Here is a 13504-nt window from a genome sequence, read left to right on the forward strand (position 1 = left end):
CTCCGTCCATGGGATTTTCCAGGCAAGAGTACTGGAGTGGGGTGCCATTGCCTTCTCCATCTCAGGTGGTACTAGTGGTTAAAAAAAAAAAAAAAAAAAACTGCAAATGCAGGAGAGGCAAGAGATGCAGGTTCGATCCCTGGGTCGGGAAGATCCCCTGGAGGAGGAAATGGCAATGCACTCCAGGTTGTTTTTAAGAAGTCTTGGAGTTATTTTGAAAGCATGAAAGATAGTTTCCTCCAGATAGCTACTATTGCTTCTATCAGGCAGTTCATCTAAGAACATAACACCCTAGTGCAACATGAATTGAACTGATTGGAAATTGGATTTCTGTCTTTGTGTGATCTATTTTTGGTCTACTCTTCCACTAGTTTTAGCCCTTTTATATCCCAGCTGAAATTCTGGGACTATGGTCTGGTCATATCCATTAAATGGATTCTAAATTCAATCTTTGTCCCTCATCCTATGAGGATGCTCAGAGTTCTTAGTTTCTTAGTCTCTCAGCTTCCACTTGCAAACCAACAAAGGCTTTGATGGGGGAAACCACTCCAGTGTTGGGTTCATTTGTTTGCACTTTCTTTTTCTCTCCTCAAATCTCAGTTATGCTTATAGCTCTCTGATCCCTTCAAACAACTACTTTTAATTAGCTTATTCAGCTTTTCTAGGGTTTTTTCATTGGGATGATTGGTCTGATCAAGCTGAACTGCTGTAGACAGAAATATAAGTCATTGAATATATTGATTTTGATTATCCCCTGAAACATATGTTCTGTAGTCATTGGAATGTTATATTTTATTTATTTGTATTGCAAGTATCTAAATCAGTGCCTGACATTTATTAGCTTCCCAGTAAGTATTCATTTGTTGTTTGTTCTTGTAGCTGAGTATTGGATAGTCTAATTTCTGGACTAACTGTGTCTGCAATTCACAGTAGCCTTCCAACTATCTGTTAGATGTTAGCAAGTGGAAAAGTAATCCAGCCTCCTATACTGTTATTCCAGAACAGATGAATATTATTCCACTGAATACATTTTGAAAGGGTTGCTGAAAGATAGAAATATAATTACATTTCATCCTTTCTAAAATGTGCTTTCTTTAAGTCAATATATGAGTTGTGAATGACCAAATCAATTTTTAGCAAATATTTCCTGAAGGGAAAGACAATAGTCAGTAAAGATAATGCTGTCAAAGATTTTGAGCAGGTTACATGGAACAAAAATAATTTTGTTTTCATTCCATCTCTACAGTGTGTAGAAATATTCTTTAAGCAAGAGTATATTTTAATAGTACTTAAAAAGTGATTGCAATTAATATCAAAATCAAAATATCATGGACCCTTATGTGGTATGGTAAGCATTAACATATCAAAAAGTGAACAGTTCTCAAACTATAACAGGAGCATGGTGAAATGGAAGAAGAAATACAGCCCACTAGCAGCACATAAAAGAGACTGGAGAAGAATTCTTTATAGTCAGTATGGCCCTGGATTTGGTGTGCTTGGAGCAAATCTTTACCATTGCTCCTAGCTTTCAATTGGCAGCACAGTGACCAAATCATGAAAAGAATCTCTAAGGGAAGAAAAGCAGCCTGGAGCAGAGGGAGAGGTAACGTTTACTGAGGGCCTCCCTTTGCATAGGCCTCTTAGTGGGTGTTCTCATATACACTGACTAACATACACTTCACAAAAGCTTTATGCATTTGGAATTGCTCCGTTGTCTAAATGGTACAAATGAAGAATCTGAGTTGTAAAGGAATAAATGATTAAAAAGTTAATAATCTGATTCAGTCTGACTCCAGAACTTACTGAGATATTTCTTTCATACCAGGCTGCTTCAACAAGGAAAACCTTAAAACACCGCGAGACGCATGAAACTAAAACTGAGGGATATTAAATAACTTGTCCAATACCACAGGGTTAATAATTTTCATACGCCCATTACACTATAAGTATCAGAGCTAAGATTTAAACGTAAGTCTTATGATGCAGTTTCCCCTCTCTTCTCTCTCACTGTTGTTTTAAGAAGAAATAAACCATCTCCACAATGATTTATATACACTTGTGTATATGCCTTTCTATATCGTGTGCTCTTGTTCATTTGTATGTTCCTATATCCAGTACCTGGTAGATATTCCTTTTTCAGCAAGTATTTGTTGAGTACTGAATCTGCTGACCTATAGCTATGAAGAGATGGCAAACATTAAAAATAACTAAAGCATTTTAATAAAAAAAATCAGGCAAACTAGGCAGATTTATGGGTCATTACAAGGTTAAAATGGTGAAGAATTTGAGATCTGAAATGGCACTAAATAGAAGCTTGAGAGGTTACAGTGTGGCGGTTAAGAACATGCCTCTTGAGCCAGGTTGGACTGAGTTTACACTCTAATTCCGCCATTTACTAGCTATATGGCTTGGGTCACTGGCTTCATTCTCTGCTCTTGTTTCTTCATCTGTAAAGTATGTGTTATAATGTGCCTAGCTCATAGGGTTATCAGGTTATCATAAGGATGAAATGATTTAATAAGTATAAAGCAGTTAGCCCAGGGTCTAGTACATGGAAAGCATTCCACAAATGTTTGCTCTTACCATTGCCCAAATAGGAACTATACTTTTATCCACCAGTTTAGCTCCCTCCAAATTCCTTGTTTGAGGGTTGCCTAATGAAGTGGTAAAAGCAGCCAAGGGCCCTGCTCTTTGCCTACAGACCAATAAAATTTAACGACTGGAAAAAAGTAGCACGCTGGGATTTCATGGGTTAATGCTGATGCTAATGTTAGAAGGGCTTGGGTCTACCGTATTCAAACCATCACTACCATCACCCCTCCCCCCAAAAAAAACAAGTTGTATTTTACTCTTCTAATTATGGAAGTTATCACCTGGGTATGCCCCCCAAATGCACACACAAAATGAGTGATTAAAGTATATGATGAAGTGAGCCCTGAAATGAACTTTAAGTATATGAGTGCTGTTCTTGGCATCTTCTTAAGAAAAATTTGTTTTTTTCCCTTCTTTACATTGTGCTGCTTGTGAGTCTGCTCCATATGAACAGAGTTCTCTACATATTCCTCTGCTAGCTCACTGTACTCTCAGATTTCACCACAGGGCTTCTGATAATGGATTGAAGATGGCCTAAGTATGCAGCATAGGTGACTTAACATTAACTTGCCTTTGTTGCTGATCCTGACTTGATGCCTCAGTTTAAGTGACTGAGCCAGTTCTAATAAATTACATTGCTAACTATCCTTTCAAGCCTGAATCTCTTTCCATATCCGTGTCTGAGATCTCAGTTCCTTCACAGGTAAATGATTTGTTCTTTTAGGAAAAATCTAGATCCACTTTTATAATGTGTGGGGTAATCTGTCCTTGGCTTCTCAGGTTGCTCAGTGGTAAAGAATCGGCCTGACAACAGGAGTTGCAAGTTTGATCCCTGGGTCGGGAAGATCCCCTGGAGATGGAAATGACAACCCGCTCCAGTATTCTTGCCTGGGAAATCCCATGGACAGAGGAGCCTGGCAGGCTATAGTCTATGGGGTCACAAAAGAGTTGGGCACAACTTAGCTACCAAGCAACAACACAGCAAATCTATCCTTAACTCCTATCATTAAACTATGCAATTAGAGGAATGATGAAGTTCCATGTTCAATTCTAAATCAAATACAGAATGTGTAGTAGCTACTCTTATATCACCAGCTTCAGTATGTACTAGAGTCCTTTATAATAAGACACACCCAGAGTTGTAATCTAAGTACGGATGACTTGCCAGAGTCAAGATTGCCAATACTTATCATAGTCAAAGCCTCAAAAATGGCTTCCAGCAACCAGAGTATTATTGACATGCTATTGCTAAGTGCCTTAATTTTCTTGGGGTTGGTTTGTAGAATCATTCTCATGTAACATGTACTTTGAGTTACAAGCAACATTGTATTTACATCCTAGGGATCCTAAGGTAATGACAAATGATGACAATGATTTAAACAGATTCTGTGTTTGTAGTTATGGCTAGATGTACTGGTTTCTCTCTGCTTTTGTGAATATTGTGATCCTCTCTGGCCAATTCACATTTTTTTTGTTACTTGTAATATAACACTTGTGAAATACATATGCAGAAATACTAAGAACCCAAAACTTGGATAGAAGAAGAAGAGAGAGGAAGGGAAGGAGGAGAGAGGACCTGAGGGAGAGAGGGAGAGAGAAAGGAAAGAAAACAGAGAAGAAAGAAAAAAGTGACCATGGAATTGCTTATCCAGGAAAATTAACCTCAATATTGTTGCATATGTGAAATAATGCCCCAGGGTCTGAAGTTAAGGTTAAGTTTTCAACAGCTGGTTGGTAAACTTTTAGATGATTTCTTCACTCTGAGAATAATCCAACTCTAGAAACATAAGTGATTGAGCATCAGAAAACTCTGCCTTAAACACATGATTTCCTTTGTGGTGTTGCCTCATGGTATATTATCTCCCCACATGATATTTTTATATTTGTATATGATTATGGTGAGAATTACATTTTTCTTACTTACTCTTTGTCAAGCCTAAAATTATCAGAATGTTAGTGCTAAACACTTACGTTTGAGGGCATCCAAGAATGCAAACATCTCCTATAAGATGTTATTTTTCTTTTAAAAATATATTAGCTTTAAGTAAGCTAGGGCTGTACTTTAGCCTGCTTTGCCGACAAAGGCCGTATAGTCAAAACTATGGTTTTTCCAGTAGTCATGTTTGGATGTTGAGAGTTGGACCATAAAGAAGGCTGAGCACTGAAAAGTTGATGCTTTTGAACTGTGGTGTTGGAGAAGACTCTTGAGAGTCCCTTGGACTGCAAGGAGATCAAACCAGTCAGTCCTAAAGGAAATCAATCCTAAATATTCATTGGAAGAACTGATCCTGAAGCTGAAGCTCCAATACTTTGGCCACCTGATGCGAAGAACTGACTCATTTGAAAAGACCCTGATGCTGGGAAAGATTGAAGGCAGGAGGAGAAGGGGATGACAGAGGATGAAATGGTTGGATGGCATCACCAACTCAATGGACGTGAGTTTGAGCAAGGTCTGGGAGATGGTGAAGGATAGGGAAGCCTAATGTGCTTCTGTCCATGGGGTTGCAGAGTGAGACATGACTGAGCTACCAAACAACAACAGGGCTCTAATGCCTAAGGAATTAAGACTTGGCAGTAGTGATTTGTTTGAGGCTTTTGCTGCAGTGTAAAGAAGATTCCTATAGTTCAGTATAAAACCTCGATCCTAAAGGTTGTAGAAAATATGTAGGTTAGAAATTGTACTAGATCTATAATAATTAACAAAACAAAACCACACAGAACAATATGGAGGAAACAGACTTAGTAGTCACGTACAACAATTTTAGATAGTATAAGTCAACAGTGTGAAACGAATTCTAAAATCATTTTGATCTGGAGCTGTGTTAATATAACTAGAACAAAAGAAGCAAGAATTTATTTCATGCTGATCATTATGGAGTTCAGATTGAGAGACATAGGTCAATTGGGATGCATTTAGAAAAGAGTAGCTAGCATGGTAAAAGACTTTTTGTATGGAAAATAGCAGAAGACATGCGGTGTATGATGTAGAGAAATGAACACGTGAGGAGCATGATAGCTATGATAGTTATGTTTTCCATTGCAAGTAAAAGAAAAAGAAATCGAACTGGTTTTAAATAACAAAAGTAATTTATGGGCTAACTCAAAAGTTCAGGGACAAGTTGGATAGAGGTCAGTCTAATGGCCTGTTTAATCTTTCTCTCTGCTTTGTAGAGTTTTGGCCAAATTGGCTTCCACCCTGTCTATATCTTGAGTCAAGATATCTGCTGTCAATGATCAGGGCTATGTGCTTTTTCATATCAAGTGAGAGTCTGAAAAACACATTTTCTTCCCATAGCTCATTGGAAGAAAAGAATTTTCTTTCCTCAAATCCCTGGGAAATATCTCTTGAACCTTACTGGCCAGAGTTGTGATGCATGCCAATCTTAGAAGAAATTATAGGGGCCATAGGGTCATGTGTGCCAATTAGCTTATCAGGAGAAAGAAACCAGTAGGAGATACACACACACACACACACACACACACACACACATATGTCTCAGGGAATTGACTGGCATTGTAGGGACTGGCAAGACTGAAATGGTAGGATAGGCCAGTAGACTAGAAAGTCTGATGGGAGATAATACTATAGTCTTGCGACTAAATTTCTTTTTCCTCTGGGAAACCTCATTTTTTGCTCTCAAGGGTTTTCATCTGATTGGATAATGCATATCTACATTACAGAAAGTAATAACCTTTATTCTGTCCATGGGATTTCCCAGGTAAGAATACTAGAGTGGGTTGCCATGCCCTCCTCCAGGGGATCTTTCAGACCCAGGGATTGAACCCACATCTCCTGCTTCTCCTGCATTGCAGGCAGATTCTTTACCACTGAGCCACCAAGGAAGCCCATCCTTTACTTAAGTGGAACTGATTTTAATGGTAGCCACATCTAAAAAAATCTTCACAATGATACCTTGATCAGTGTTTTTTTAAATAACCAGGTACTTTTGCCAAGCCAAGTTGACATATAAACCAGCATCGATATGATCAGTCTCTCCCAAAATACACGGGACCTCAAAATTTTTTTGAGGTCCTGTTGGAACAGAGAGTCTTCCTAGTGGCTCAGATGGTAAAGCATCTATCTGCCTGCAGTGCAGCAGACCCAGGTTCTATCTATGGGTTGGGAAGATTCCTTAAAGAAGAGAATGGCAAACCACTCCAGGATTCTTGCCTGGAGAATTCCATGGACAGAAGAGTCTGGAGGGATACAGTCCATGGGATAGCAAAGAGTCGAACATGACTGAGTGACTCACACTTTCACTTTCTGTAACAGAGAGACTGGCAACTAAGAGGTAGCCAACAAATATCCCTTACAATAGCTAATAATAGATGTGTAAGAGGCTGCCATGGTTTTTAATTGTTTTCCATGGGCTGATACCTGGGACAGAAGTTATAGAAATAGTGAGGCAGCAGCCATCAACTTAACTAAAGAACAACCGACCAAAAGAAAACAAAAAACAATAGTGAGTTTTTATTACTGGGAATGTTCAAACCCAGGCTAAGTGACCATGATGTAAGCCATAAAGTTTAAGCCAAGAATATACCTAGATGTATTCTTGACATCTGGAGCAAACTGGAAGAACTCTGAATAGCCTAACCACAAGTTCTTTACCCCACTGTGCTTCCACTGAGAAGGCTCCTAACTAAACAACACTCCTTATCAAAGGGATCAGGCATAATACCTGCTTATCCCTGATTAGCAGGTTTCCGTTCCCTTCCAGCCCATGGGATTATTCACACAAGCCAACACATTCATTTGTGGGCATGTGGCACCCCACTCTCTTGATATGATAAAATCTGCTTCCCACAGCCTCTGTCAGTCCACTCTGTTCCAAAATGCAGCACCTGTGTAGCTGTGCATGGCATTTGGTGTCCTCCTCCCCTGAGCTGTGAATGGATGTGATTAATAAACTGTCAGTCTCATCTGTCCACTGTTGAGTGCCGAGTGTTTGCTTGACCATTTTCATAATCTTAGAATGGAAATCCCTTCCTCACCAATGAGGTGAATGAAAAATGATTAAAAGAGTCTCCTCCATACTCTGCCCCCCAGCAGTGATGGTGGAAAGGGAAAAGATTGAAACATCAGTTAAATAATTGGAATAAGTGATTTGTGAGTTACCGTCCAATCCCAAGATTCTACTATTTCTGTTTTCAATGCTAGTATTAGCATTAATTTTATATTTTCCAAATACAGACCTAGCAGTTTGTTTGTCTTTCTTCTCTTAGCACCCATTGGGTTGTTTTGCAAATTATTAATGCATCTCTTCCTGTCAACTCAAAGCTCAGAAAGCCATACTTTATTAATCTTTGTATACCTCAGAATAGCATAATGCCTGACACATAGCGGATATTCAGTGAGTATTTGGTGAGTGAATCTGAAAATCATTTTCTCCATTGAAATTTGAGAAAAAAATTGCCAATGAGCTGTGAAATTCTCCTTAAGCAACATCACATATAAGTAAATCTAATAAATGTGAACTCCCAACACTGTTGAAATCCACACTTACTCCACACACCTGTAGATGGAAAAATGAGGTCTTGGGAGTGTTGACCATTTTTTTCCCTTCTTTTTCCCCTTCCAAAATGCATGCCAGTTGCCCTTGGGCTTCTAAAGAACCCTGAAGGCAGCATCTCACTTTGTGTAGAAAGGAGAATTAATATAGTTGTAAAGTGATCCCAGCTCCTTGCCAATCTGTTGATTCTGAATATTCCATTCACTTCAGAATTCCTGCTGAGAGCCAAAACATTATTTCCGCAAGAAGGCATTTATTTTAGCCATAGTTTCATTCTTCAAGTGTAGAGTTGCATAGCTTCTCTATCCTGAATTATGTGAAGAATATGGAGAAAGTTAAAATGGTTGGCTTGAAGATGTTTGACCTGTCTTTTTTCTGTTTAATTACATATTCTATTTAAATTTATTTACTAGGTTAAATTTATTTTTTCCAGCTTTATTGAGATAGTAATTATACAGTGATACATAACACCATATATAGTGACATTTAACACTTTACAAGTTTAGAGTATCCAGCACAATGATTTGACTTACATATATTATGAAATGATTTCCACATTGCTTAGTTAACACCCATCATCTCATATAAATACAAGAGAAAAGAGATTTTTTTTTGCTTGTGATGAGAATTCTTAGGATTTATTCTACTAACAACTTTCATAAATACTACACATAAATACAACTTTCATAAATACTACACATAAATAGTATTTCATAAGTACTACACATAAATAAGTATTAACTATCACCATCATTGTACATTACATCCCTAGTACTTATTTATCCATAAGTTTGTACCTTTTGACCACCTTCATTCAGTTCCCGTTTCCTCACCCGCCACCTCTGGAAACCACAAGTCTGCTCTCTCTTTTTTTTTACGAGCATAGTTCCCTTTCACCCTCCCTCCTCTCTCTCAAGATTTCACATATAAATGAGATCATACAGTGTTTGTCTTTGACTTTGCATAATGCTGCGATCCATCATGTTGTCACAAATGGCAAGATTTTCTTCTTTTTTATGGCTGAATAATATTATATGTATACCTATATATGTAGATCTATAAATACATACATATGCATCTTAAGTTCTCTATCCATTCTCCCTTTGATGGGCCCTTAGGTTGTTTTAATGACTTGACTGTTGTAAAAAATACTGTGATGAATATGAGGGTGCTGATATCAGTTCAACATAGTGTTTTTATTTCTTTTGGATATATTCCCAGAAATGGAATTGCTAGATAATATGATAGTTCTATTTTTAATCTTTCGAGGAACCTCCATACTGTTTTCCATAGTCCCTGTACCAGTTTTCACTCCCACAAACACTGCACGAGGGTTTATTCCTCTGATGGAATGGCATATGTTTCCCAGCCCATAGATTTAAGAACTTTTTTTTTTAATTTTTTTTTTTAGGAAAAAATAAAAAGACTTGTCTGACAAGGGAATTTTTCTAATTCATGAACTTCTATACCTTCACTCAGGTGTAAATAAATTGTGTTCATTAGCAGGAATAAATGGAGAAGCTCTATACAGTCAGCAAAAACAAGACCAGGAGCAGACTGTGGCTCAGATCATGAACTGCTTATTGCCAAATTCAGACTTAAATTGAAGAAAGTAGGGAAAACCACTAGACCATTCAGATATGACCTAGATCAGATCCCTTATGAGTATACAGTGGAAGTGACAAATAGATTTAAGGGACTAGACCTGATAGACAGAGTGCCTGATGAACTATGGACAGAGGTTCATGACATTGTACAGGAGACAGGGATCAAGAAAATCCCCATGGAAAAGAAATGCAAAAAAGCAAAATGGCTGTCTGAGGAGGCCTTACAGATAGCTGGGGAGAGAAGAGTAGCGAAAAGCAAAGGAGAAAAGGAAAGATATTCCCATCTGAATGCAGAGTTCCAAAGAATAGCAAGGAGAGATAAGAAAGCCTTCCTCAGCGATCAGTGCAAAGAAATAGAGGAAAACAACAGATTGGGAAAGACTAGAGATCTCTTCAAGAAAATTAGAGATACCAAAGGAACATTTCATGCAAAGATAGGCTCGATAAAGGACAGAAATGGTATGGACCTAACAGAAGCAGAAGATATTAAGAAGAGGTGGCAAGAATACACAGAACTGTACAAAAAAGATCTTCACGACCCAGATAATCACAATGGTGTGATCACTCACCTAGAGCCAGACATCCTGGAATGTGAAGTCAAGTGGGCCTTAGAAAGCATCACTATGAACAAAGCTAGTGGAGGTGATGGAATTCCAGTTGAGCTATTTCAAATCCTCAAAGGTGATGCTGTGAAAGTGCTGCATTCAATATGCCAGCAAATTTGGAAAACACAGACGTGGCCACAGGACTGGAAAAGGTCAGTTTTTGTTCCAATCCCAAAGAAAGGCAATGCCAAAGAATGCTCAAACTACCGCACAATTGCCCTCATCTCACATGCTAGTAAAGTAATGCTCAAAATTCTCCAAGCCAGGCTTCAGCAGTATGTGAACCGTGAACTTCCAGATGTTCAAGCTGGTTTTAGAAAAGTCAGAGGAACCAGAGATCAAATTGCCAATATCCACTGGATCATCGAGAAAGCAAGAGAGTTCCAGAAAAACATCTATTTCTGCTTTATTGACTATGCCAAAGCCTTTGACTGTGTGGATCACAATAAACTGTGGAAAATTCTGAAAGAGATGGGAATACCAGACCACCTGACCTGTCTCTTGAGAAACCTGTATGCAGGTCAGGAAGCAACACTTAGAACTGGACATGGAACAACAGACTGGTTCCAATTTGGAAAAGGAGTACATCAAGGCTGTATATTGTCACCCTGCTTATTTAACTTATATGTAGAGTACATCATGAGAAACGCTGGGCTGGAAGAAACACAAGCTGGAATCAAGATTGCCAGGAGAAATATCAATAACCTCAGATATGCGGATGACACCACCCTTATGGCAGAAAGTGAAGAAGAACGAAAGAGCCTCTTGATGAAGGTGAAAGAGGAGAGTGAAAAAGTTGGCTTAAAGCTCAACGTTCAGAAAACTAAGATCATGGCATCTGGTTCCATCGCTTCATGGGAAATAGATGGGGAAACAGTGGAAACAGTGTCAGACTTTATTTTTTTGGGCTCCAAAATCACTGCTGATGGTGACTGCAGCCATGAAATTAAAAGACGCTTACTCCTTGGAAGGAAGGTTATGGCCAACCTAGACAGCATATTTAAAAGCAGAGACATTACTTTGCCAACAAAAGTCTGTCTAGTCAAGGCTATGGTTTTTCCAGTGGTCATGTATGGATGTGAGCGTTGGACGGTGAAGAAAGCTGAGCGCCGAAGAATTGATGCTTTTGAACTGTGGTGTTGGAGAAGACTCTTGAGAGTCCCTTGGACTGCAAGGAGATCCAATCAATCCATCCTAAAAGAGATCAATCCTGGGTGTTCATTGGAAGGACTGATGTTGAAGCTGAAACTCCAATACTTTGGCCACCTCATGTGAAGGGTTGGCTCATTGGAAAAGACCCTGATGCTGGGTAGGATTGGGGGCAGGAGGAGAAGGGGACGACAGAGGATGAGATGGTTGGATGGCATCACTGACTCGATGCACATGGGTTTGGGTGGACTCCGGGAGTTGGTGATGGACAGGGAGTTCTGGCGTGCTGCGATTCATGGGGTCGCAAAGAGTCGGACACGACTGAGCAACTGAACTGAACTGAACTGAGCAGGAATAAAATTATGTTAACCCACCTCTTATGTTGAAACCAAAGGTACAGTTTCCTTATCCAAATGTCTTTATATAATGCAAAGCATGTGATTGGCAGTTAGTAAATATATATTGGTTTAATAAGCTAATAATAGAATGTGCACCCTTTCATTGATCCTGGGCCTTAAGAAAGACTTTAATATAACAGAAGTATTTTTTCCGTCTCCTGGTCTTATTTCCAGTAAACAGATCCGAGCCATCCTAGGCCAGTTCAGCCAGGCAGAAGCCTTACTAATGAAGGCTGGAGTACAGCCAGGGACTTTGGATGGAGTTCTTTTGGATCTTGGGTGTTCCTCCATGCAACTTGATACCGCTGAAAGAGGTTTTTCCCTTCGGAAGGACGGCCCCTTGGACATGAGAATGGATGGTGACAGGTGAGTATTGATAAAGCATTTTTCTCCTTACAGCAAAAAATCAATTTCTCAAAAAACATTCTGAATTTAATTTCCTTTTAAGACTGTAGAATTCCCATTACACGCCCACACCTAACACCATCCATACATAATAAATCAGTTTTGTTTGCTACTCATTATAGACTTTAGTCTTTCACTAGATTTGGGATTCTAAAAGAAAAATCATTGCTGTCTTTACATAAAATAGTGAAGAGGATAACTTTTGTATTGATTTTCTTTTTTACAGATACAATATGATCTTTTAGGCTTCTAATATTGATAAATATGATACAGAAACAATGGTTGCATTTTGATGCAGACCCAACTATGCCTTTTATGAAAAGTAAAAGGGACTATACTTAATCCATATTCTTTTGAATACTGCATAAAAGGCAAGATTCCAGAGGTCAGCGATTGTATATTTTGTCCTTTTTCTTGTATAGTCACAAAGTTTCAACCTTCTCCAGAGAATCTAAAATTTATGATACTGAATCAGACATAGTGCTATGTGTAAGACAGCTTTCCATTTCTTCTTCATTCCTCACCACCTTGGAATTACATTTGTTTTCCGTCATTTAAATAGATAATATATACTAAATAACCACAAAGAGGGTCACATTTTAGGAAAGTATAGGATAACTTCTTTTAAATTAAATAATTTTAAAAGCTTAGATTAGCACTTGTCTCTATGCTCAACTCTGGCCCAGGAACTGAATAGCCTGTATCTACAAAACAAGGCTTAAACATTTTTTTTTTTCTCATTTTATACAACCCCTCCACCAAATTATGTATCATGGTCCATATATTTGGGAAGCTTACTTTCTAAAAAGAACATTAGACTTTCTCATATCTAAATTTGTAAACTATCCTGTTACTAATCTGCAGTCCTAGACCTGCACAAACATTTGTACTGAAACAAATAGATTTTTCAACATTTCTTCTAGTCTGTCAGAAGGATCTATATATGAGAAGTTTAATGTCCAATTTAAGTCAACAGTGTAATATTGAGTTGACTTTGACTTTTTCCCCCACAGACCTCTTCATCTACTGGAAATTATTCACACATAGACTGCATAGACTGTTCCCCATGTTTTGCTATGACCTGCTAACTTAGAGTGTGACCCATACTTGTTGGAATCTTTTTGTTCTGCACCTTATACCTTCTTTTGCACAAATTGGCGTTCATGGAGTGAAGAATGTGATCATAAAAGAAAATAAAAATCCTTTAAAGACAAGTGACTAATAGTAAAGGTCAA

At 38.4% G+C, this 13504-nt stretch overlaps 1 protein-coding gene across 9 annotated transcripts in view; it reads left to right on the plus strand.

Annotated features, from left to right (window-relative positions):
- METTL15 (methyltransferase 15, mitochondrial 12S rRNA N4-cytidine) overlaps nucleotides 1–13504 on the plus strand; it is a 375213-nt gene that overhangs the window by 156397 nt on the left and 205312 nt on the right. For all 9 annotated transcript variants that reach the window (XR_014069232.1, XR_014069234.1, XR_014069233.1 and 6 more), the window contains exon 4: nucleotides 12039–12230. Coding sequence is in view for 6 of the 9 variants with exons in the window: in XM_081543521.1 (XP_081399647.1) it covers nucleotides 12039–12230 (192 nt within the window). In the remaining 3 variants the exon portion in view is untranslated. The remainder of the gene's footprint in view (nucleotides 1–12038; nucleotides 12231–13504) is intronic.

Source organism: Giraffa tippelskirchi, chromosome 11 (genome assembly GCF_054371585.1).
Source record: "Giraffa tippelskirchi isolate mGirTip1 chromosome 11, T2T-mGirTip1v1.2.pri, whole genome shotgun sequence".
NCBI lineage: Eukaryota > Metazoa > Chordata > Mammalia > Artiodactyla > Giraffidae > Giraffa > Giraffa tippelskirchi.